This window comes from Antrostomus carolinensis, unplaced genomic scaffold (assembly GCF_000700745.2).
Source record: "Antrostomus carolinensis isolate BGI_N321 unplaced genomic scaffold, ASM70074v2 scaffold5804, whole genome shotgun sequence".
Taxonomy (NCBI): domain Eukaryota; kingdom Metazoa; phylum Chordata; class Aves; order Caprimulgiformes; family Caprimulgidae; genus Antrostomus; species Antrostomus carolinensis.
Window position 1 is genome coordinate 12,818 of NW_010312709.1, and position 26,087 is coordinate 38,904.

General features: G+C 38.6%; 1 protein-coding gene across 1 annotated transcript in view; it reads left to right on the top strand.

Moving 5' to 3' along the window:
- The first annotated feature begins 647 nt into the window (after positions 1-647).
- The window catches only part of PPP1R1C (protein phosphatase 1 regulatory inhibitor subunit 1C), a 52,885-nt gene continuing 27,445 nt past the window's right edge, over positions 648-26,087 (top strand). The window contains exons 1-4 of the mRNA XM_029084762.1: positions 648-728; positions 2,951-3,059; positions 21,786-21,823; positions 23,699-23,759. Of these exons, the coding sequence (XP_028940595.1) occupies positions 648-728; positions 2,951-3,059; positions 21,786-21,823; positions 23,699-23,759 (289 nt within the window). The remainder of the gene's footprint in view (positions 729-2,950; positions 3,060-21,785; positions 21,824-23,698; positions 23,760-26,087) is intronic.

The following is a 26,087-nucleotide window of genomic DNA, read 5'->3' on the forward strand; positions in this document are numbered from 1 at the left end:
TATAAAAAATCTTCCTGCAAGAGGTTTAGAAAAGGATTTCAAAGAGCAAAAGCAATTGTTTAATACGTGAGAAGAAGAGAGTGCTTCTGGCAGACTGTAACAGGGATGGAATTATTGCATCCACCCCTCCTGCTACCTCCACCCCCAAAATCTGAAAACTTCCTGATTTGTGTTCATCAATAATTAAAAGCCCATCAGCAATACTCAGAGGGAGCTTGCATTGCACTTCTGAGCAGCCAGCTAGTAATGTACAGTGGAGAGATCCTCTTTTTCAAATCCCAGGGCTCCAGGCCATGCAGTGCTAGTATTGCATTTTCAATTAGCTTCTGAGTGAATGCTTGGCATACATAGAAGTGAACTGGTACACAATTAGCTTATTGTTCCTTTCAGCTTTGTGCTGAGAGGATCTGAAGGACTGCAAAAGAGAGGAGAGAGGGGAAAGAAAAGAAAACAGCCAAGCCAGTGGCATCTCCGTGGATGTGGAATACAGGAGTTGCTGGACTCACGCAGACTCCCGTGCTAGGTTGGGCGTTACAGCTGTTACCGAGGGGCCCTCAGCCTGGCTGTGGGGAGAGTGCCTGGGGAGAGGCACAGACTGACTTTCAAGCTCCAGGCTCTTCTCTCATCTGACTCACCTCAGCACCACGATGGAGCCCAACAGTCCTAAAAAAATACAGTTTGCTGTGCCACTGTTTCAGAGTCAAATAGATCCTGAGGCAGCGGAGCAGGTAAGGAAGATGGATTTCTTTGGGTGTTTTGAGGGAATGGGGTAGGAATTGGGGCAAGATGTGGGGTGAGAACAGGTAAAAATTGTGGCCTAAATGCTTTTCTGACTTATATTAGTGTAACTATAGATTAAATGCTCTGGAGGTTATAGCGATGTCTGAATACACCCAAAGAGGGAGGAGGATATGTCCTCTAGCCAGACGAAGGCTTCTTTACCTTGGGCGGGTTTATTCAGTATATATTTGTTGTGCCTTTTCTGTAATGGGACTTGCACCCTAGTACATACATTTCACATGAATACACATTCTTAACAAATCAACTAAAGTATATTATTTGTACATAAAAGAACACATGAAGCTGGTAATAGGTAACTAATGGAAATATTGTGCAGAAGACAGCTTATTTGCCATTAATTTTAACATGAGTAAATACGAGTTATGTTTTGCACAATAGTTATCACTTCAGTTACCTCCTGTATTTCTCCTAATTTTTTTACAGTCTTCTTTATGTAATTGTTACATTGCTTTATATATTTGAAAAATATGTATGTGTAGAAATATGCCTGACTTATGTCCATGTTGGAATTGTGTGTGTGCTATTTTAGGTTTTGACTCACTCCCAAAACATACACACACACATAATATATATAGCAATACGGATGTCTAAGGAGGAAAAGATATCTATTATTGTATACAGATATGCATAGATGTGCATAAAGAAGGACACAGGGAATCTTATGAGAAAAGCTGGATAAATCGTAATTAGGTGACCCAGTATATTTATCTCAGTGCAAGTCCTTCTTGACATTTGCTTCTATTTTGGTAAGTCTAGTTTTAGATGATACCAGTGGAATATTATAACCTTGACAGTTCTATGCCATTAGCTATAAAATCATTTGCACCTTTAGGACAGGTGTCTGGTTTCCTGAATATTCTGATGTCGTGTCTCTTAGAAGGCAGCTGCCTTTGCCAGAAAGTAATGAGTTGTGACTACTGAACGACAAAATGCTAGAAGGGTGCAGGGGAGAATCCCTGTGAGTCTTTATTTTTTCCATAGGTACTTCTGAGCTGCAAGATGTCCATACTTTATGGAACAGTCCTGCAATGAATTCGAGCAGGATGTGATCTGATATTTTTCTGAAATCTGTGAGAACCATAGGATTAGGTATCCTGGAATTCCCCTGGCTTTTGAAATGCTGTGGCCCAAATTCTGCCCAGTATTTACGGACAGTCCTTTTTTTTTTATGTTGTGAGTTTAGTTCCAAGTGCTATACAATTTCATTGTGGGTGTGTGATGAAATTAAAGTAGTAAATTCTGCTGTCAACTGCAGTTACACTAATCTGGAATAAACCCATTAACCTTGATGATATGATTTTCCATTTACACCTCTGAGAGCAAAATTTGAACCCAGCTAAATTCGGATGTTGGCTCAGCAACTAAAAAAGAACAAATGCACCGTCATTGAGGTTTTGTGTCATAGTGGTTTCTAGCTTAAATACTCTTGGTCCCACTCTTAAATTCAATAGAATATCAATAGCCTGGAGGCTTTGATGAAGCGACACAAAGCTTTCAATGTAAATACGTGCATTATAGGAGGGTAGTCCAGTAGCATGCAGTTCAACCAGTGTTAATGAAACAAAAGTACTGAGTAAGTTCTGAGTAAGAAGAATTACATACAATTCAGGATTATATATTGATATGTAAAGATCTGTTGTATAGTGTTCTTTGAAAATATTTTTTTGAAATTCTTAAATATTGTTTTTCTTTAGTTAAATAACAGTAGTAACACCTCTGGCTGCAGTTTTGAAATATAAATTCATTGGAAGGCATAGATGCAATACCAGCTTTCAAGTGCACTTGCAATTCCTTGTGAGAGCTATGAAAGTACTAAGCATTTGCACGTAAGCTCACAAACTGCTGCAATTATTTTACTGAAGCAAAGCTAAACATCAGTATTTTAAGATATGACTGATACATGTCAGCAACACATGTCCAAAATCTTATTTAAGATGATTACAAATCCTTAAGGTATTCTGGAAAACTCTCTCCTCTGCCTCTGCTTTCCATGTACAAGCAGCAGCAGGACCCTGATCGTTGTCAGACTAGACAAACAGTCAGTAAGACAGTGACATGCTGCTGTTCTTTAAATATTTTCTTTTTAAATTTTGCCTGGTCTATAGTCAGGAGTGCACCAGATGGATATTTTGTGTTGCTTCGGGTGCAGGGCAGCTGGTGGACCCTAATGATTCTCCTTGGTTTATGCATGTTACAGATCAGGAAAAGAAGGCCTACACCAGCATCGCTCGTCATCATGAATGAACACGTGCCCCCAGGTAAGTGCCAACATACCTTCTAAACCATTGAACTCGTATACACAAGATTGTCTGAAAATTAGTTTTATTAACAACATGTTTTTAAAAATCCAGCATTAATTTCATAGCACTACATATCAAACAGTGGATCTTATAACAGTTTGGAGGAAACCCTATGGATACGTGTAACTCTTGGCTTCCAGATAGTGCCAATTATTTCAGGATTTTATCCTCCATATAAATCTTTTGTTTTATGTACAACAACAATGATCCTGATACAGCCCTTCCATCTACAAACCTTTTCTTTTCCCGGGTGGATACTCTGGAGATCCATGAAGTCCTAGTCTTGGTTTTCTGATCTCTAGAGATACCAGAGTTGCTCCAGGGTTAATTCAACAAAGTGAATTGCTTCTTTAAAAAGGGTTGTTTTCTAGCTTTCTGATGAAACATATGATGTCTGTTTTCATTATTCCTTTTCGACTGCGAATACATTATCTTCATCCAAGACTTCTCCCAGATGATTTTCCCTGGGGTGGGATGATTTGTGATTGCAACATACTTTGTCACATAAATGTGACTTCAGAAAGACTCTTGAATAGCTGTTTAGGGAGTATTATAAGTAAAAATGGATTGCAGGAAAAAGTCCTCAAAACATAATCCCTTTGAAACACACCACCTACTTTATATCAAACTTTTCTTTTTCATAGTACTCTACTACATTTTTTCCCACCTTATCTCTTCATCACTCAAATCTTTTTTTAGAAGCAGTTCAGGCTTTTTCTCACTGATGGATCCCTTAGGTCCCTACTGTATGAACTGGTACCTCAGTAGGACAGAACCATCTTAACTCTGTTAGGATCTCCACTTACTGCACTGTGTTGAGGGTCTTCACTCAGAAAGTGCAGAAAGAAACCTTTAGAGAGCCCTGCTCTTGGGGATGAGATCATTGCAGCACTTAGATTAGGGAGGTTAGAGCGCACCATATGGCTATGGTTATGTTCTTTTGACACTGAAAGTGACCCAGGAAAGGCTAACTCCAATCCCAGTTTGGAGAGTAGCTTTCTGACCTGAATTTCAGGCATTTCAGCTCTCAGTAATGGTGCATGAAAGATCCGCCTTAGACCAACTTTCCTTACCTTAATGGCATCTACAGTGTCTGTGTTGCTAGGACTTAATTTAGAGAAAATTCACCTTGACTGTTAATGTCTTTTGCAATTCACTTTGTACACTTTGTACCGTCATGTTTCCTTTTATAAACAGATACTTGGTACAGTACCAAATCAAAACCAAATAGAGAATAAGAACTCATTTTAATTTACCGGAAATTTTCCTGTAAACAAAGTGGTGCATGTCTGTTATCTCCTTTCCTGCAATGTTCATAATAAATCTTTAAATAAATAATTTTATTATGAGTCAGGATTGCTGCAAGTATCAGTCAACTTCCATATAAACCCAAGAGTTTGTATATTCACCTTCTTCACTTATTTATATTTATTCATTTAGATATCACCTCTTACTAGATATTGGGAACTAATATCAATGAAGGTATTCCTGGTTAAATTACAATCTTGCCATGTTTTTTAATTTTCCACGAACTTAGATAAAAATAAAAACTTTAAAAGCACCTCACCATGTAGTTTATGCATGAGTATGCGCGTGAATATTTCCTTATGGTATGCTTGGTATGGGCAAGTGTTTTGAACAGGGTGTGCACATGTAGCTGTGTAAACCTGCTGAATACAAAGACTGCAAAGCCTAATTGGAAAGGTAGAAAATAGCTTTACAATGGAAGTTTAAATAGTAAAAAGTTCCTTATGGGCTTGATCTTGCAAGGTGCTGTGCAGTTTCTGAAATTATTGTATACATTCAACTTTCAGAGGAGTCAGCTACTCCTAGGGGCTCTTAACAGCTTACCAATTAAACTCCAAATGCTAGTCTTTTATTGGATTTTGAAGAGAATTCAGTGGGATACTGAATAACATTTTGTCTCCAAAAATGTTAAATTCACCATGTTTACTGTGAATAAAATAATAATAGTAAGGGTGTGAACTTGAAAGTCCAGCAAATTGCTTCAGCAGCATGATTCCTGAGGTCAGCAGGGAAACTGAGCAGCAGAGAATTTAAGTGGTACAGTCAAAGCGACCTATTAAATTAGAGCTGGGCTAGACCAGAATCCTGTCTCTTGAATTTTACCCAACGGAGTACTCCAATTCCCTCATTAGGAGCAAACAACTAGTGAAGGATATGCTTCCAGGGGTTTAAAATGTGTGTCCTAATGCAATTCTAAATGTTTGGATGCCTCTGCAAAGTTTATTCAAATTATCTAAACTTCTTTTATTTTGAAAAACAGAGACATTTTCTAAGAATTGGACTTTTCTATAGCCTTCTTTTTGCAGCTGCTTCTGATTGCAGCAGGAAAAAAACAGCATTTTTGTGGTATTCTGGTGTTCTGGATGCAGACCCATCTGGAAACCAGAAGGCAGTAAAATGTGTTTGGACGTTTCAGAACTTTATAATAAATTCAGTTTGAGTTGTGCCATACAAAGATCTAAAATAGTTATTTTCTTCTAAGTCTTCTCATCCATCCTTGCTGTGTACTACAGCTTTAACAGGAATCTGTCTTCACTGATTTAGATCAGGTCCATTGTGCTATAAAGTGAAGATGGAATATCTACTAAGGTTATGTCATATTAAACCAATGACAGCTGCTCAAAAACTGTAAGAAGGGTCTGCTTGGCTTCCTTGCTTCCAAGGAGACAATAAGAGCTAGACCACACTAAATGATTTAAAGACAGGTGGTTGGTGTAACCTGGACTAATGTCCAGCCTTTAGTATAATTTACTGGTGCATTTTCATAATATATAATTGCAATCAAAGTCAACAGAAAAGAAATTTGAATTGCACCAGCAACAATGATTGCAGTGGACAACATGGGCTTGTGAAGCAACACAGCAATGAATAAACCCTTACCTCTTTCTGTAAGTGCTCTGTGAAGTGCTCTAAAATGGATTATGTCACATCTGGGCAAAGAAGCTAGCACTAGAAAACTGAGACTTGAGCTGTGAAGTTACTTAACTCTGTCATGTATCATTGCCATCAATGGACATATATTTTGTGAGCATCTGATATGTGATTTCATAATATCTAATAAGTTTTACTTTTATTTGAAATTACAAGATTCTTTTAGTAACTGTGAAAGCAAAAACAAAGATTAGTGGACAGAACTACAAAGCCATGCAGCATCTCATTCTATGCAGGGTTCCTGTATGTCTTACTGGGATAACCCATTCCTATCCTGTTACAGCCACAGTTGCTCCATGTCTGTATTTTAAAAAAGGAACATAAACATATGCTTAGTTTTAAAGACACATTTAACTATTAAGCTGCATAAGAGCTTAATCCAAAAATTTTTGAGGCTCTCCTGCTTCCTCTTTTTCTTGCAATATCATTGGAGTCACCAGAAACTGAAAATCATCATACTCTGAAAGCAACCTTTTCTGCACTGCCATAATATACACACAACCTCCCGTCTCCTTACCAAGCACAGCAGAATATATATGAAAATCAATTCTTATTATCTGAAATAAAAGTCTAACCATGCTTTAAACTAACAGAGTATCATACTGCGACAACTCAAGAAAAAGCTGGTGGCAATGTAGAGGAGTGACAGTTGAGGGAGGAAAACGTGTAAAACATCTCAGACCACAACTCAGGTTTAATGCCATTACGGCTCGCTTTGATCAGAAAACAATACCAGCATTCCTGTATGGCCTGGCTTTGTCAAAGAGCCAACACAACATCAAACAGTCTGGCTGGCAAAGGCTGTTCAACTTGTGTCAAAGTGTTCGGTCTTCTTGAAGCATTAGAATATGGATAAACATTAGGATAAACTTCTGCATTTCTGAACCCTGGTCATATTTGCTGTTTCCAACTCTCCTTTCTACTCAGTTGCATGTTTTGGCTTCCTTGCTTGTAATGTAAATGTTACTTGGTGTTTGGAAATAAGGAAAACATAGCAACATGTTTTGATAATTCTTCTCCAAAGCTGCTTTTTTGTATTGTGCAAATCTCATTTCAAGGCAGAAAGGGTATATTATCATTGCAAAAGCAATATAAAACATACCTTCCAAGTACAACTCAGTACATCTGAGTTTTCTGAAGGCTGGAAATCATAACTTGAAAATAAGTAAGCTGTACTTGTCTCCAAACAAGGAACTTGCAGCTTGTCTTTGGGCATTAGTAGTTTTTGTATCTTGTTCCCAGCTGTTTTTCTGTTGTCCAGACAGGGATTCACAGCTCTCAGCTCACTGCCAGTTCCCCAGAGGTCTGCTGAGATGCCTCAGGAGCAACCTCAATATTTAGTGCAGTAGCAAACACCACAGACAGATGGGTGATGAGAGGGAAAACTGTCCTTATACCTGTGGCAATCCCATGACAACCCGAAGTAGATTAGGTTTTTCATGCTGAATTGATTCTAGACACCCCTGGGCTTTCCTCGTACAGTAAATATCATTACCATGTATAGATGTGCTTTCTGATGATGCAAACTCTACCAGCACCACATCTTTGAGGGGATAGATGCAATATACTCTACCCAACATTAATTTTCGTGACTAATATTTGTTAGATTATGCTTCTAGGTGAATCATAGAATCGTTTTGGTTGGAAAAGACCTTTAAGATCATCGAGTCCAACTGTAAACCTAACACTGTCAAGTCCACCACTAAACCATGTCTCTAAGCACCACATCTATGTGGTGCTAATGTGTTGAATCTGTTTGTTTTACATCTAATGGTCACATTTTGTTTTCTCCCAAGAGAAAATAAACTGGGATCAAAAAAGACCTGCTGGGTAGGAGGCAGCTGTTTCTGGGCATTGTAAAGCAGTCCTGCTACACTGTCTTAGGCAAAAGTCTCACTAAAACTTGAATCAGCAGAGAACTCTTGGTCTCGCAGTTCATGAAAATTGATATGTTTTTCAAAAGCTTGAGATTCTGGTAGGACATACTGCTTGCTTTGGTTCAGGAAAGAGAAAATGCGTAAGCCAAATAGCAGCTGTTTTCAATTGCAAATTTGGGCTTCTAATGTGGTAATAAAGCATTCAGAAAAGCAGTACATTAATAAAAACTGTCATTAACTGTGGGGTTTTTTGTCAAAATAGTTGGCCTTTTTATAAGCTAAATGTGGATACCATTTATCACAGAATCACAGAATGGTAGGGGTTGGAAGGGACCTCAGGAGATTATCTAGTCCAACCCTCCTGCCAAAGCAGGTACCCTACACCTGGGTTGCAGGTTGCACAGGAGAGCATTTAAATGTGCTGTCTGTTTTTATTTCAGTCTAGGAGTTCATGCAGGTATGGCAATAGACAATGAAAAATATTTTTTTCCCCTCCCACCAAAGGACCAGTAAAGCTCAGTGTACATTACCAATGGCACCAGGAAGCTCAGAGATCAGGTACTGATGGTCAGGGCAGTGAGGACCTTTGAGTTCTTTAGGCCTGTGCTGGAAAGGACTATCTGACACAGTGAAAGACTGAAAGACATGAAACAAACTTTGCATAAGACCTGACAGGTGATAGGGATTCCAGAACAGAGAATAAAATGTCTGTGCTTGAAAATATCCTGCTGTTTGCAGGCTGATGTGTGATTGCAAATGTTCAGTGGCAAACCAAATCCCTTTTTCTTACCTGTGTATACTATGTCAAATGTTCTTTCTTTTGAGTTACTTTGAACTTATTCTGCAGTTCAGGCTCACAGAAGCCCCTGGGACAAGCCACAGCATAACACAGCATTTCCTCACACATATGCAATGTGAGTAAAAAATCTATGATCTGATCCATGAAAATAAAAATAAAAGGCCAGGGAATTTAAAAAAAAAGAAAAAGAAAAAAGACAGGAGACTCTGTTTGAGCTGGTTTTAGTGCAGCCCAGAAGCAACAGCTCACAGGATCCAAACAGAAGCAATGATTTTTTTTTTTTTCTTTTAAAAAAGCTTTCCTTAGTATTTGATCCATGAAAATGCTCCATTTGAATGAGAGGATGAGGATTTCATATGTTCTCATCATCATCTGCCAAAAGAGCTGTCATTCTCCCTGCAGTATTGTAAAGACAGCAAGCTGCAGGACTGAGTTGGTTGGGATGCACCAGGCCCTGCTGTGCCTCAACTGAAGGGTATCACTAAAGCAGCCAGATGCCTTTTCTCTATTCTTTGAGGTAATTAACATATTAACTCTCAAATATAAAAATTCCCTGGGAACATTTTAGTCATTGTGTAAAACACTTAGTGTGAAACAGTAGGAAATAGGTAATATTTCAAATAGTGCCCAAGTCTGGACTGTCGCTTTAGTCAATAACTAATGATTCAATAAGGAGAAGAGTCTGAAAACTACTCAGAGTAAGTCAAAACAAAAAGGTGTTGCATGTGTTCTGGTCAAAATTCACTTACTTAACCTGATTTTTCACATTTATTTTTATCCTTGCTTCCTTCATTTTCAGTGTTTAATGACGATTACATAGGTATGGTTTACATGGCACATAGCCCATATGAGCTTGGTTGCCTCTGCCAACTACAGTCTAGTTGGCTGAAAAGAGTATATTTAGTCAAAACAAGAATGAGTCCCTCTCGTTCACGGAGCCTGCCTTCCCTCTGGAGGAAGGGGCAGCATGGGATGCAAACACCAGCTGAGAAAGCTGTGGTCTGTGGAAAGGCCTGGGCCAGCCTGGCAGACTGGATATAGAGGTTGGATATGCGCATCCAGACTCAGATTTCTGACCTAGATCAGAGAAGTGGTGCAGCCGAGCAGCCATAAAGCCAAAAAAAATGGGATTTACGTGCTTTGGGTTTGGGTGGAATTGCATTTATCCATTTCTCACATTCCAGCTTTAAATCCTCAACACGTGATTTGGCATACTTTTTTATTTATCATTGCAGCCAAGCCCCTAATGTGTACTGTGACCTTACTTGTTCCTCCTGCTCCCTGCCTCCTGTTGGTTTTGTGTTTGAAGGGTCAATGTCCATGAAACTATCTGAAAGTGATGGGGGTATTTTTAGAGTTGAACTTTGTACTCTTCATCCATTTTCCTCATTCTTTATACAAAAGTACCATAGAAACAGCCTTCTTCCACCCCAGGAGATTATTTGCAAATCATTTTTTATATATATTTGGCTTCATGTTACAGATCTCCAGCTGCTTGATTATTCAGTGTCAGGACTGATAAGCTGTCGGACTGTTTACCTCTGTTATCACCTTTGTGTGTGTTAATGTGACAAAGAGGTGTGCCTTGGGTAGAGAAAAGCAGTGTGCACAACTGCCTAACCTGATGGGGAAGTTAGCTGGACAGCTTCTAACTTTATTACATTCATAAGGCTTAATATTTTGCTAAAGGAACTTGAACAGATGTGCACTGTGCCAAACACTTATACAACTCCTACAGTTCAGTTTGGTGAGAGCTCTGAGTAAATGGTGAGTTTTTCTATTAAAAAAATTCCTAAGTGTAGTTAACTACTTCTTATAGTCAAAGGACTTAAACTATATGTAATATAGCTAGATGAGTATACAGTGGCATTTAAAAATTTTGGATCAAAATATGTCCAGTTTAGCCTGGAGCAAACACTCTGTATGTTGAGTGTTTTTTAGAATGCTAAAAAATGTTAGAGAATATTTCAGAAGAAGTCCATTTAAACATCATAAGAGAAAATGTTTTGAATAAGAATATCAAATTAGTTTAGTTTGAGATAATGTTTAAATTATACTTCAATAATGTGATAATACTGGTTTATTTATTTATTTTTACATCAAGTGATAAACTAAAATCCATTAATAAATGTTGCAGCCTTGCTGAGGGGAAAAAAAAATCAACACAGGATTTGTCTGACCTCTACTATTTAGTACTTAATGCAGCACTCATTTACCATGCTGACATGTGTGGAATAAATAGATAATGCAGACAGATGAGAGAGAATCCAGCTTTTAGCACTAACCTCATTATGTTCAGAATATTGAGGAGGGGTTTCACTTAAAGCATCAATCAAGATAGCCCCATTTATTGAGCTTTCAGAGACAAAATTTAACTCTTTATGTGGAGTAACTGAAGTTAAAAATTCACTTCAAAATCCACTGAAAGTGGGAATTTAATAAATCTGAACTAAAAGCTGGCAGAGATACTAAACAAAATGAAGCTATCAATCACAAAAGTTTTTGCCAACTACATGAGGCTGGGCTGCAGGAATTCTGAGAGAGTGCAGGGAGGTGTCGAGCTTAGCTTTGCTTTTCCTGTGAGTCCAAGCTCTCTGTGTCACCAGCTGGTGGAAATGAGATCAGCTGGACCAGCCAAGTCTCTTTTTATAGTAATCAAAGCAGTTCTAGAGAAGAATTAAACTATATGTCTACTGGAAGGAGCTCTATTTTCCACTTCTCCCCCTCAAAACCCTATTCATGTGTCTTTATTTAAAATCATAACTTCTAATATTTTTCTCAAAGGGCTTTACTGGGAGATTGAGATAATATCGTAGTAGCAGAATGAAACACAGTTATATGCTCACTCTTTGTTCATGTTTTCCCTGGGATACCTGGGATGCAGAAGTACCACAGAGAAATAATGTCTTGGTATTATTCGTCTTGTGGAACCAAAAAGCACTTACAGAGTTAGCAGTGCTAAAGTAGACAAATGTGCATTTTAAAGGTTGTGTTTTTCACCTGAGGTCATGTTGTTCATTCTGATGAGACAAGCAGACAAGGGTCACACAGGGCTTGAGTGAGGCAGATGGAAAGTTCAATAAAGCAGTGAGTTCTATTGCATCCTACAGTACTGCTTATCCTGGTACCTAGACACCCCATAACCTCAACATTTCAGCACCAAGCCTCCACTGCTCAGAAAAGAGAAAGGCTTGTGCTGACAGTATTCCCTTTAAGACATTCTGAAGTTCCCTTCCACAGCTGTTCTCAGAGTGGCAGAAAGCATAAAAGATCTGGATGAACCTTTCCACCTTCTCCGTGTTCTGTTAGGATCTGGAGGACAGCCACAGAATCACAGAGCAATTTAACTTACAACCTCAGCCAGTCTGAATGCAATGTCCGCATTACTAAGTGCAATTTTATAACCTTTTCTCTTTGAAGTGGAATTGTACTGATGAACTAAAAAGTTATTGGGGACGAGGGGCTGGGGAGAAAAAAAGCATTTTCCCTTTAAAGAATTGTGATCCAGAAGATTTTATTTATCCAGATCAACATTAGGTTTTTAGTGTCTGTTTTTGAAATACAGTAAGTGACAGCAGGACTGTAATTGTTTACAAATGTGCTTTGAAGCCTCTTAAAATGCTGGTGCTCATGTGTGACTTAGGTCTTAATATGTACAGCATATCCCAGAGAAGGGTGTGGAACAACCCATTCAATGGGACTCACAGTGATGTGTTTCTGATTGTGACAGTATGAATGGAGATATATGAAACAAAACCCGGGGTACCCTCTACCTCTGGTATGTGGTGTGGTTAGTAGAAATTATGAAAAATGCCCTCAGAAATTACAGCTGACTTAGTCTGAGTTGATGATTGCCCTGTCTTTACCATCTCACCTAGTTGTGCTGATTGTGAGAATAAGGTGATGGAACTTCACTTTGCTGACTCTTTGAAAGCTTAGAAAACCAAACAATGGATTTACAAATCTGGTATTTGCATCTTCTTTTTGTACAAAGGGTTGTAAACCCCAAAAAGTACTATTATAAGTAGTATAATCATCACCTCTTTTGATTAATGCATAAGATGATATATGTATGTGAGGAGCTTTATGCATGTGCACTGTAACCACAAGCATGCTATGAGCAGTTGTCCAGGACTAACTTTACAACACATTCCTACTGAAATCCTTGGGGTATTATTCCAAAAGGAAAGAAACTGTGAAGGCAGCAATACTAATTACTGGCTAAGTAAGAATTTTATTGTTTTGTATTTGTTTTCTTCACCCCTGGCAAATGCCACTTTCCAGAATGTACAATATACAACTGTTCAGCTATGATTTTTTTTAATGGCTTTATGAGCTATAGCATGCTAAGAAATGTTTGACTTTTTTAGTTCTGGCTGCTGCTGCTGGTTTTTATTTTAGAGCTTAGAATACTACAGCTCACAACTGAGAAAGGAGCTGCTCACAGTGACAGCTCTTGCAGCTGTAACTCCAATACAAAGATTGCAATCAGTGGGTCAATTCTGAGCCATTTTCCATGAGTATTGATTCCTGTATATGAAGGTATTTAAATATATATCAGGGGATCAGCTAGTATTATATTTCTGGTAACCATGGATTTTTCTTTGTGATCTTTGTATATCTCAGTTGTATTTAGATCTTCAACCTCTTCAATATGTCATTTGAACATAGACTGCACATAAAGCAAACAAGCAGATGGAAAGTAGCACATTATCAATACTATTCAGTATTACTGATGAATTCACAACTCTGGCTAACTGTCTACTCAAAGTACTTAGCTTCTTTCTGTATTTGAAATTAGTCAATGAACACATTAAGTCTTTTTGCAAACTAATACATTGTTATGACTGAGTCACTGGACAAAGTAATTGCAAGCTATTTGGGAAATTTTTGTGTGTGTGCTTTGGTAACATTTGGTAAAACAGTAACCATTATTTGCAAATATTTCGTAGTCTGGCACTGTGTTTTGGTTGGGCAGGTGCATTTCAGAGGGATGTTTCTGCTCTTTGAACCTGGTTTTCTGAGTATTTGCTGTTAGTCACTCAACAGCTCTGGCCCTCTAACCTCTCAAAAGCCATCTTTATCTCTACTGGCCTCTTATTTCTTTGGTGCAAGTCAAGAAAAGAAAATTTCACTGTCAGGTTTCAGGCCAGGTGAGGTTATGCTGCGAATGTGGAAACCGCCCTTACTCTGTGCAGCAAAGGTGTAATCTTTATTGGCATCTGCTTTTGTGTCAGAATAGACCCTGTGTCAATGTGACCTTACAATGAGGTGAGTTCTTCTGTACAACTGGACAAACGTTGAGACACCACATTGTGCTTTAGGTCTATTTTCTAGTCCTTGTCCTTTGCATTGCTCTATATCTCCGTGAAAGTCTGTTTTTCCAAGGTCTTGTAGTTCAGCGCTGCCTGGGGCACCCAGAAATGCTGGCTGTCAGGTAGGTCCCCCTTCTGGCTCATGCCAGAAAATCAGTATATCATGTATCTTTTAAGTCTTACTTTGCACATTTTAAGACCTGAGTTTACCATCAACCTTCCCAGCCAACCAAGGACTTTAAATTCAGATCACCAATCACAGCAGTTTTCTTCAGTTTTTCTCACTTATTTTTACTTAGTTGAACGAATTAACTTCGATTTTCAAAGATGCCATGAATATTACTCAGTTTAGATAATGAGTAAGAGTCCTGACTAAGAAGCCAGGTTACATATGACTGAAGTTCTTTCCCAGTTGCACTACATCTAGAACTAGTTCATTAAATGAGAAAGTAGCTTGCCTTTTTTTCTCTTTTTTCCTTTTTTTTTTTTTTTTTTTTTTATCAAACTCATGCTACATATCTAGGATAAAATCTTGACTTCTAAGTCAATGGCAAAACTTCCTGTTGCTTACAACCTAATAAAGTCAACAGTAAAATGATTTTCTTTCTCTCATTTCTTTCAAAATTCTGTTTTGCCTGGTTTGTTTTGCTGATGCAGACCATAGATTTGCCACAGTATTTGCACTGAGCAGCCCCCAACATGTGTTAAACTACTGTGTGGGGTTCATTTTGTCTGGAGCATCGCTCAGCACCCGGTAACACCCTGCTGAGCCAGGCACTGACCAAGCTCCTCTTTGTGGAGGGTCAGAGTGGAACAGGCAGCGCAGATTTGTGATTAAGATTAACTTTGTTGTGCTAGAAAAGGAAAGTAGTGCTTTGTTGTTAACTAAATGGTATTGTTTTGGAGGGAGCCAATTTAAGGGAGCTCTGAAGCAACATGGAGGCAGCCCCTGACCTGCAGCTTCTGCACACAGTGACACCCTGTGGTCTTGCCGGAGGTTTCTCCTGGCTCTGGTGCCCTGAGTCCACACTGGTCAGCTGCAAATTATAGGAAAAGTTTATCACGTAGTCATTTCTGGTAATCTAGTAAGAGATTTACATTGGGTTCAGAAAATGTCTTATGTGAGAGATCAAAAGAAAAGACAGTTTTTACTTACCTCCTCCTGGTTGCTTTTATTTAGTCAGTTGTTCTTTGAAAGCCATCTCCATTTCCTTCAGCAAAGAGGAGTATGTGCTGCTTAGAAAGTAACAAGAAGAAAGCAACTTCAAGCCTAGCATCATTTATATTGTGATTTAAAGTCAATCTTTAGATTAGTTTTCCAAACCGAATGTTGATTTCCAGTGTGTTTCTCCCTGGGTTGATTACTTTCTCTGGGAAGACCTGCCAAGTCTGCGATTGTCCCCATATGATGGATGAGGGACTTCATGTCAGGAAGATCTGCTCCATGCTCCTTGCTCACCTGACCCTCTCACAGAGCAGGGCTACAGAACAGGGCCTCTTGTGCTATGAAGAGAACAAAGTTCTGCATGGGAGGATTTTTCATGACAGTTTTTTCCACAAAGCCTGTTTTGTGTTCTGTCATTCAAACGGGACAGTAGCAGAGAGGGCCTTACAGAGCTGGCAGCAGCTGGAAGACCACAGAGGCAGGTAGAACTACTCAATCCTTATTAATAAGAAGCAAGAAAATAAAAAAATATATTTCATTTTCTAGAATTAAATTTGAATTCTCCTCCAATATATATTTTGAGAAGCCGTATTTGGTTTATGGGACTTATTTAGAATTTGTTTTATATTTATATTTTACAGGTAGCATAGGGAGGGAGAATGAAAAGTTGAAAACAAAATGCTTGAGAGAGGGTTGATTTTTTTTGTGCTTGTTGTAATAATTCATGACTGCTCTGTGGTAAGGCTGCAGACTTGATTCATCACTGTTATATTCTAGTTTAATGCCAGTGAAACTAGACTGATTTCCATGAGCCTGGCATGAAACTGGAATAACAAGGTGGTGAATCAGGCACTATAATTCCCTTCTGAGATTCATGTGATATAAACAAATGCATTTAGATTCACACTGGAGTTTGTAATGTCTCCAGTTTATTCTAAACGACATTATGGTCTCTGAATGTATGTTTTAAAGAAATTTTGATCTGTGTAATTTATGAAAGGTGGTTTTATTTCATATTCTTATGGCTGTGCAGTTGACAGTGGGTCCTTGGATACTGTCTTGTATGATGTTCAGAGATGCAGATGCTGTTTGGATCAGATGCTGTTGTGTGTGTTGGGAGGAAAAGGAAGATTTTTCTTTTCATTTAGAGGTTGACTTTGACCACCATTAAGAAGGATTTGGTCTAACAAATGAGATTGCTGCCCCTACTCTCAGTGCTAGTAGTGGCTACTTGAATACTGAAGGTGGGAAATACAGAGCTCTGTAAATATAAATGGGCTAATTTACCTGGAAAAACAATTGTAAATGTCCAAACAGTGGATTAATCTGGCCTATGATGTTTTAGTGAACTAGAAATGGCTGGTCACAGTCAGGAGCTAGTTGAGAAAAGCTGTCCTACGATCTCCTCTGAGCCAGAGTGACGAGAGGTCTCTTGGTGATGATGCTATCAAAATACTTTGGGACCTTTCCCAGGGTATGTATCTTAACTGCAAATGCATTATAGAATAAGCATGCAAACACTTGTGTATATAGCGAATTCCTCTCTCCCCTATGCTTTTATTAATATTTCCTATACAAATCTTGTTACTGGTGTTCCCTAAAGGGCCAGGCAGTAATTTAGATGCTGTTTAGTGTGTGAGATGTAGCAGAACCACAACGTACTCACTCTCTTGTCAGCACTTGACTGAGGAGGGGAGCAGACCCTCCAGCTACGTTTACCGCAGCAGCTGGGATACTGGAGTTTAATGAGGTGCTTTAGCAATGTGAAGATTTTCAGAAACATATACTCACGCCAGGAGGGCTTACCAGGATATTTTTTTGTAATTAAATGTAATTACATTTATACCCATAGTCAAGTTTTCATTGATAGATACAGGCAAATAAAAAGCAGCAAGCAAAAGTCAAATAATTAACTACATAAGCATTTTTCACTTTTACCTTTCTGGACTGTTTTGCTTTTCTTACCTCAATGGTTTAGTAAAAAGCAATGAGATGCTAGGTGATTGGACAATGTGTAGTTAGAAAGCTGGCAAAAGCAGAGTGAAATATTTTTTTATCTTACTTTGTCTTCTGGACGAAAGGAAATGTAGTTTTGATAGCAGAAAAAAGCAAAATAGCATTATGCCGGTCAATTTCTAAATCAGATTTCAATGAGCTTGTTTTACAAACACCAATAACAAATACAAACATTGGTGATCATACAAAACACCATGCAAACACCAGTGAAGCAAGCTGATAGATTTAAAAATACTACTATTTTACTGATGAAGAAATAAAAATGTGAAATGACTGAAAACAAATTTTCAGAAAAGTTCAGGTTTGCTTGCCACTAAGTGGCAGGAGAATGAAGAATTATTTGGAAAATTATCTACTTCTTTTCTTAGTTCCTAAAATTGTGTGGGTCTGTGCCATGTAAACATAAGTTTCTGAAACGTATGATCTGCCTTGATGCATGACTAGCACACAGCAAGGCAGGGGTTACCCACAGTGTTACCCACTGCCCAAGCACACAAGCATCCTCCAACCCTGCAGCAGGAGCAGAGAACCACACTTCTCTTCATCTCAGGAGATGTCTAAGTGGTGGAGCCAGAGCCAGGAAAATTATTTTCCTTTTCTAACTGTATGTTATCATCATACATATTGATCAGAAGTCAGCAATTGCTTGATTTCTTTCACATTTTTTGAGAAAGCTTTCGTCATGGACGTGGTACTGTTTGGCCATGGAGGTATTTCATCAAAACTAATAAAATGGAATGAAATTAAACTGGCTGAACTATTTCATAGCAGCAGCAGCATCTGATTTGTCTCTAGCTTGGGGTGTCCTGCACTGAAGTTTGCATGTGAAAGGCTGGATCCTGCTTCTACTCATGTACTTTGCTTTCTCCAGCGGCACTGTTTGTACAGGGGCAGGGGCAGGATTATAAGAAGGCTCCAGACTGACAGTGACACTATGTCCTTCAAGTTTCTATTCAGGCTCATTTCTTTGAGATTCAAACCATTCTTTTTTGTATTACTCTCTAACTAAAACCTGTTATAGGCACGCAGCTCATGGGCTGTTTCCACTATCTGAGCAATTAAGGACTGTTGTGTTTATTATTTTTAAGGGAAAATTTAGACACTATGACAAAAACTAACCAAATCCAAAGCCCTGTCAGCCTCCTGTGATTTTTATCTGAAACTTCTCAGCTTTGTTTTCCCAAGGAAAATTCCACACTCTCTACATGAAGCTTTCTCCAACAATTATACCAATCTCTTACTGAGTTTCTTTTGTGTAAAAGCCAGCCTCTCTGACCTGTTCTGTTCTTCCAGTGCCTGACTGAAACCCTGCAGAAAAGGCTTTTATTCGCTTTTGCCAAGGCGAAAGAAAGCAGGGTGCTTAGCTGGATGAGATAAGCCTTTGCTAGATGACTCCACTGCAGAGCCCATGGGTGATATCAAAGGCCAAGTCTTTTAAATTAGGTCACCTCTTGTCCTGCATAGCTGCTCCAAGTGCATTAACATTATCTAGTGGGAGAAGAGAGGCAGATGAATTTTGATCTTACTCTAAAGCAACCATAAGGCTCCCCCCAGTGTGGTCATGCTATTTGCATAACAGTGGAGATTCACAGGAAAAGGGATGGGCAATGTCAAGTGCTGGTCATTCTGGCTATAGCCAGCATCCTTCCACTTGGTTCGTTTCTGACCACATATAATGACAGCTTTGGGGTAGCTCAGCCCATTATGTCAGCTTGGCTGGGTGGATGTGCTCATAAACATTCAAAGAGCTCTGCTAATAAGAGCATTTGGGAGAAAAATCCTTTGGTGTTTCTTCTTCCATATTTCGGCAATATAGCCAGGCCAAATCTTGCAGGTTTCCCTGTAAGTGGATGAGTTTTCACCCTGGGTAAAGACTAAAACTTAAAGCTGTAATATTGAAATTGGCTCTGTGCAGGTAGGTGGACTTTCCGAAGTGTCTCTCCGTAAAGAAATAAGTCTTCATCTCACAAGGTCTCCATACATATCTGGACTGATGGAAATATTCTTTGGTCTGAACCTTTCATTGGTGAACATGGACCATTTCTCTTCCTGAGGACACTGACTTAAATAAAAATAAACCTTATTTATTTTGCCAGTGGCTGCTCCAGTCTCCATGAGGTAAGGGTCACACTAGGCTCATATGTTATTTACCCAGCACAAGGGAAAGTCCCCAACACCTTTTTCCTCAGCGCAGATGTAAAACACCTCTAACCAAAGCTCCAATCTTATTTTTATGTACCTTGACTTTCCAGGGATTTGAGTATGTACAAATCTGTTCTCAGCTCTTCATGTGATTTCTGTTATACCACTTTAAAATGAAAACACAAAAGCTGTCAAGAAATTACTTGAGTAATTAGATTCCTGTTAGCTAATTAGAGCAGCCAAGAATAAGTTAAACTGGAAAAATACCGTATGTATATTTGGAATATAATACAGCTGTACGGTGTCCTGTGAGCAATGTTATGGTCTGTGAGGGAGGAAAATGGAGCATCATTAAAAAGTTTCTTTCCCTCCCAGCCCCAAAAAGAGAGCAAACCTTTAGGGAGAAGTTATCTACTAAGAGTTTGGGGTTTGTTTCATATATGAGAGAAATAACTGATCACTTGAATTCACATTCTCTGTGACAGAATTGGCTAATTATAAACACGGTGAGAAAGTTTCTTAGTCTATGTAACTATGATTTTTTTGTGAGCAGTATCCTGACTGCACAGTAGTCAAGGGGAACTAAAGAATGTTGAGAAAAGAATGATTTCATTTTCTCCTCTGAATCAAGTGATATCACAATCTGAGATTTCTGATTTAGTTTCTGATTATTTCCTGACCTTTCTGAAGAGGAATTTATGCTCAGAGTTCAGTGAAGAAATTCAGCTTCTAATTGTCAATCTGGGCAATTTAGTGTTTTAGGAAGGAATAGGACATAACTTACTTTTCATTGTTCTCTGCTGAAAGTTTCTGATTTATTCAAATTTCAGCCTCCAAACTAAATCTAGGATCCTGAGCTAAACAAAAAAATAGTGTTGAATCATTGAAGTCTGTGTCTGTTTGATATACAACTAATAAGAAAGATTGCAAGCACATAAATAATCACCCATTTAGCCAGCCTAACTTCATACACCAAAGTGCTTTACAAAGGAGAATAGACACTGCTATATTTACCAAAGTTCATACAAATGGAATTGGGCAGGAATTGAGCTCCTGATTGTCCTGTTTAATTCTGTATCTGTGGGACCATGCTTTAATAATCAGCACAGTTTTCAACCACAGTTTTTAACCTTGAATATGTCATTTGAATGTCTTTCATATAATGGTAATGGAAAATACATACATTGAAAGTAAGTCAATTAATGTTTGTAAAATGCACAGATAAAACAGTAAAGAATACAATAAAAAATGCAATCAGTCTGCCTGGACTGATTCTTCTCCTCACAAGCAGCACACCACAAGCAGCCAATAGCTAGGAAATAAGTTAAATGAAGTGATATTACATAGACCTAATTCTTCCCTCAGACCTACATTTACAGATCTGCCACACCTCAGTCAAAATTGCAGTGGTATCTGCAAGTGGAAAATTTTAGAAGGGGCGTTGGTACGCTGAGAGATTGATGTCTCTGTTCTTAATGGTATTTAATTTTAGAGCTCCAAAATACTGTGAACCAAAGGTCCTATGATCTTTGTCAAATATTTGGGAAATCATCAGAAGACAGCCGCTTTCAGACCATTAACTGCATCAAGACAGCAGCAGACAAATAATTTAATCTCATGCACAAATTGGTTAAGGGCAATGATTAGGAAGATCCTTGACCCTCCTCTGCTTCATACAATTTTACGTAGTTGTTCAGAGGTGTTCTCAAGGGATGTTAATTTTCATTAGAAATCTCTAGTATTGACCATTTCTGCCATGCCTATAGTCCAAGGCAAATTAAGGCAATAAAGCCAAGCAGTACCAGGAAATATTTCACAGACATTTCTGACACTACACCAGTGTCAGACATGTCATGACACTTTTAAGATGAAAGATTAGACTTTGTTAAGCTTTGATTTACTAATTTTACATATTACTGCTAGATGCTCTTCAGTGCCAGTATTGATGTATTAATAACCTAACTGAGGTGAAGTTCTTATTGATTATTATTTGACTCCAGTAGAACCCTTTGTGAGTTTGCTGCACACCATTTGTCAACCAAGCCTTTTCCAAGCATACAAGAAAGTGCAATCCCTGGGCAAAGCAGCCACATATCCCAACAGCCACTGTTGAGCACAGGACCCTGCTGCGAGCCTGGCCAAAGGACCTGCAACTAAAGGCACTCCATCGCTTGCTGTAAATTCACAGACAAAAAATGGGAGTTAAGTGCTTTAGAGGCAGTGCTTATGTCTAAATGCTAATCAGGGCTTCTGGTTTTCTGAGACACACAAAAGAGAAAGAGAAGCTGTAAATCAGGAGGGTAATTTCTTATTTACAATAGCGCTCTAGTGTTCACGGCAGAGCCATAAGGTTTAGCAATGAGAAAGGCTTTTGTACTAACTTTTCTCTTTCCATATCTTTTGCTCTGCTAGAAAAAGATGAGAAGAGAACAAATGTCTCGCAGGCAGAGGTAAGTGAAATTTATTTTTTTAAAAATACATTTATTGCTAAAATATTGTTAAAATGCCTTTGAAACTCACTGATTTATCCAAGTTAAAGTTTTATTTACATTGTCACACCATCTTCAGTAACACAACCCTTTAAGACCTAGCACTTTCAAACTAGAGCTGTGTAAAGCTGTGTTGCATCTCAGCTCTGCCAGCTCACCCTTCATCCTGTAGCAGGGAACTGAGAGAGGTAAGTTTCCCCTCTGTCTTGCTGCCATGCCCTGGCATATCATAGCAAATCCAGCCCAAGGTGACCCTACCAGGTCACCTCATCCAGCATTGCTTTGAGTCTGCAGATCACTGCTGGTCTACAGAAGCATTGCAAACTCCTCTCTCCTCTTCCCATCATTTGACCAGACCACAGCAGGCAGCACACTGATGTTGTTTGCAGAACAGTTAAGAGTCAGCTCCTCCGATCTCATTTTCTAAACTCCCCTTGTGCAGCTCCTGCAATCCCCTGATCTCTTTCTCCTTCACCCATTGCTCAGAGAAGCAGGCAGTGCTTTAAATAGCAGGGGGAGGTATTGATTGGTTCAAATTTGGACTCAAATACAATCTTATAAAGATTTACTGGGGAGAGGATCAACAACCTATCCCACAGTGTTTATAAATAGCTTTCTCTTTCAAAAGAAGACAATATTTTATTTATAAATGTTATCATTCCATCCATTGTGATAAGGTAAGGTAATAGGATTGGCCATACCTTCTTAAGAGCTGTCTCAAACGTTCCTTGAAGAAATAGATCTGATTAAAATTCACAGACTATATACCAGTCAAAGTACTCAGGGAAAAAGGCATTTTTAACAAGTATTTGGGAAAAGACAACATCGTTATGACCAAATGCAACTAGAAATTGACTAGATAAGAAAAAATAAAGCCTGCTTACATACAGCTTTTTTTTAACCTTTTTATTAGGAATGTGATATGTTGTTTATGTTTTCAAAAGCTATCTATGTCTGTGACTTCATATATCTTATTATCCTTTGCATATGGACATATTTCACATTGGTATAATATGGATGCCAATTTAACTGCTTTCATTTTGCAAAAATTGATTTGCTTTATCACTGGAATGTATTCCAGTTAGTTTTTGCTAACTATACATTGGTATAATTATGCTGCTGTTACTCTATGTGTAGTTTGGTTACCATTATTTTGGAATAATTTATCTTTTATGTGTAGATGTGATTTTGGGGACATAAAAAGTTTAACTGTGTCTAAATATATTGCTTAAATCAGGCCCAGTTAAAATTTGAGTGATTGATTGCTGAAATTATTATTTTAGGAGTAATAGAACATATTGAAAAAGTGCAGGGGGAGGGATTTTCCATGTATTTATGTAAAAATTGATATATTCATAATTTCAGTAGTACCTTACCTGTACCTATAATCATTCATTACACTGTATTTAATTGGAATATTTGTTAATGTACATCTTGCAACTATTTTAATATATGTAAACATTTATTTACCTTTTTAGAAACAGTTATGCAGACTGTTAAAAACACAGGCTATCTTAGTTTTATGCTTAACAATATTTTATGCTTAACAATTTTTTTAGAGTGAAGGGTAATTTTCAGAAGTATTGGATCTGTTTTGCATGGGAACCATAAAGATTGTCCATTAAACACATATTTTGTCTATCTAATCGTAGTTTTCCCTGTATTCATGAAAGCCCGGGAGCTGGTGTCAGATTTATATAATATAATTTCCTTAGAAACTTCTCAGGTTGCTGTGTGCACCCTCTGAAAGCGTGGAGCAAGACCCAGAGCTGCCACGCCAGAGCACTCTCCCCGTGCCCGCCTCTCACCGCCTCTCTCTGTGTTTTGTCCCCCCAGTCGCAGAGCGGCTCTCCCAAGCAAAGGAAGCAGAGCGTCTTCACCCCGCCTGCCCTCAAAGGTACTGTGCAGGTGCTGTCTCTGCCCGGGTGGGCCAGGGCCTGAGACATGGCTCTGTCCACCCACCACGCAGCTGTGGGAGGGTCATGCTCAGCCTCACTGCTTGCACACTGCAAAGGGACTATCTAGCATTGACCATCTGCCTGATGCTATTTATCCTCACCACAGAATCTTGCAGCAGTGGCAAATTTATTTATTTTTTTAAGCTTCTTTTTTTGCAAAACCTTGATACTTTTGTTAGTTTGATGCAACAGGTAACTCCATGGCAAACATAGAAGAGAACTCCTTGAATACATGTTTTATCAGCGCTGGACCCATACAGCTCTCTGTTTCTTATTTAAACCACTCCTGTACGTATTGCCCTGTGAAAAGGAGAATAGCCAGATTTGTGGGTTGGGTATCTGATCATAGGAAGTGTGAAGCCTTTATTGTGAAGACAATGGGAATTGAGAAATCTCTGTAAATGTTTAAAGGGCTTTCAGGAATTAAAATAAAAGCAGCAGAAACATTAGCTGGGATCAAAACTGCTGCATTCAGGCCTTGTTTCTCAAAACACTCTGAACAGAGTTTGACTTGATGGCACTTGCAGTGAAGCAAGAACTATAGTGATTCACCTGCACTTCAGACTGACACTTGTCAGTACAGGCTGCAGACCAAAGGCTATCCTGCCAGCTGCCTCCTGATAGATAATTAATATCCTTAATTTCCATTCCTTTTGCTGAACACAATTTATTACCTGGCAAAAATGTAGGATATCTGATTTGTTGTGTGAAACACTACCACTGTCATTAGGCAATTTATCATATCAACCAGATTGACGTATCTCATGCTGTAGCTTCAGTACTCTAGCACTCGTCTTGGCAACAATAAAAGCATCATTTAGGCGCTGCAGAGACTTGCTATCGGTTTGTCAAAATGGGTTGAAGTTTGTGTACTGGATATTAGAAATAATATTATTATAGTTAATTATATTAATTTATGGAAGGAAGAAGCTTTGCATGGGTAGCAATAATACCTATTGATCTCACTGCTCTTTATTTTGCTGTACAAGCCCAAACTAAATACTGTGCAAATGAAGTGCTCTGTGAAACAGGTCCTTGTATCTTATCTCAAGGACTGTAGGCTACTGAGTCTTACCTTTAATACCCTGCTGAGATCTGGGGAAGTACCTGGCATGGTTTGCTTCTACATCAACCTAATTCCCTGGGAACAGTAGGAGTGTAAGTGATTCAAGGTAGGTCACAACTAACTTTGAAAAATGTTGTAAACAGAACAAAGCAAAGCACAAAAAGCCTCTCCTCAATACCCTAAACTACACAGTGTTCCCAGGTGCACAGGTGGATACCTGGAAGTTGATAACCCTTCCTGTAAACAGGATGGATTGCTCCAGATTTACCATCATCATAAATATTATCCTTTTTATTTAAAACTGACTTGAATTAGAAAATTCATTATTCCTTCCTCTACATTGTTGTGAAAACGTGAATGTTATTTTGTTTAGACTAAGACATTAGGAGGCAAACATGTAGCAATGTGAAATACACAATGATATGAAAGCTTTAGTGAGAAATATAGAGTTTTTGTAATAATTCTAGTTTTACAGCAGTAGAAGATAGCAATATTATGCAGTATTTTCCAAATAACAGGCTTCATAATTACACACTATTCCCACAGCTTTGCATATGTTTATTTCCTGTGGGCTATTTCTCCCTCAGTATATTCACAATATGGTTTTCCATATACAGTAAAGAATGAGATTCTGCATACTGAACCTCTCTCCTTTACACCCTCTTGGGCTGCTCTGCATCTTCTGGGGCTGGTATTAATGGAGAGTGGGATTGACTGTAATCACACACCTTACATTCAAAGAGCAAGATAATAAATCACCATGAAACAGAACTTGTAATGGAAAAGAGTGACAAACTTCTTCATCGGTTACATTTCTCTGGCTTTTCAGTAGGTTTTAGCTGCTGTGGATTCAAAGTTCCCAAAAATATGCCAAGCTCTTGGGTGGGTGCAGAGCCTGGCAGCTGAGACAGCAGCCGTGTGCAGAGAGGGGTGGGAGAGCCAAGGCATGAGCTTTGCTCTATGCCTGCAGCAGGGAGAAACTGTGAGGAGACTCATGCTTCAGCCTGATTATTATTTCTTCTTTGAATTGAAAACATTTTTGCTATGCTTCTTGCAAATCCTTGGAATGATTACTAAACTGTGTGAGGGAAGAGTTGCTGGTTTCATGGATTCATGGCTAGACAAGAAAGAGAAAGTAAGAGTAAATGAACCTGTGTGTTGTAATTACAAACAAAACAGGAATTTGTTAACATGGTTAAAA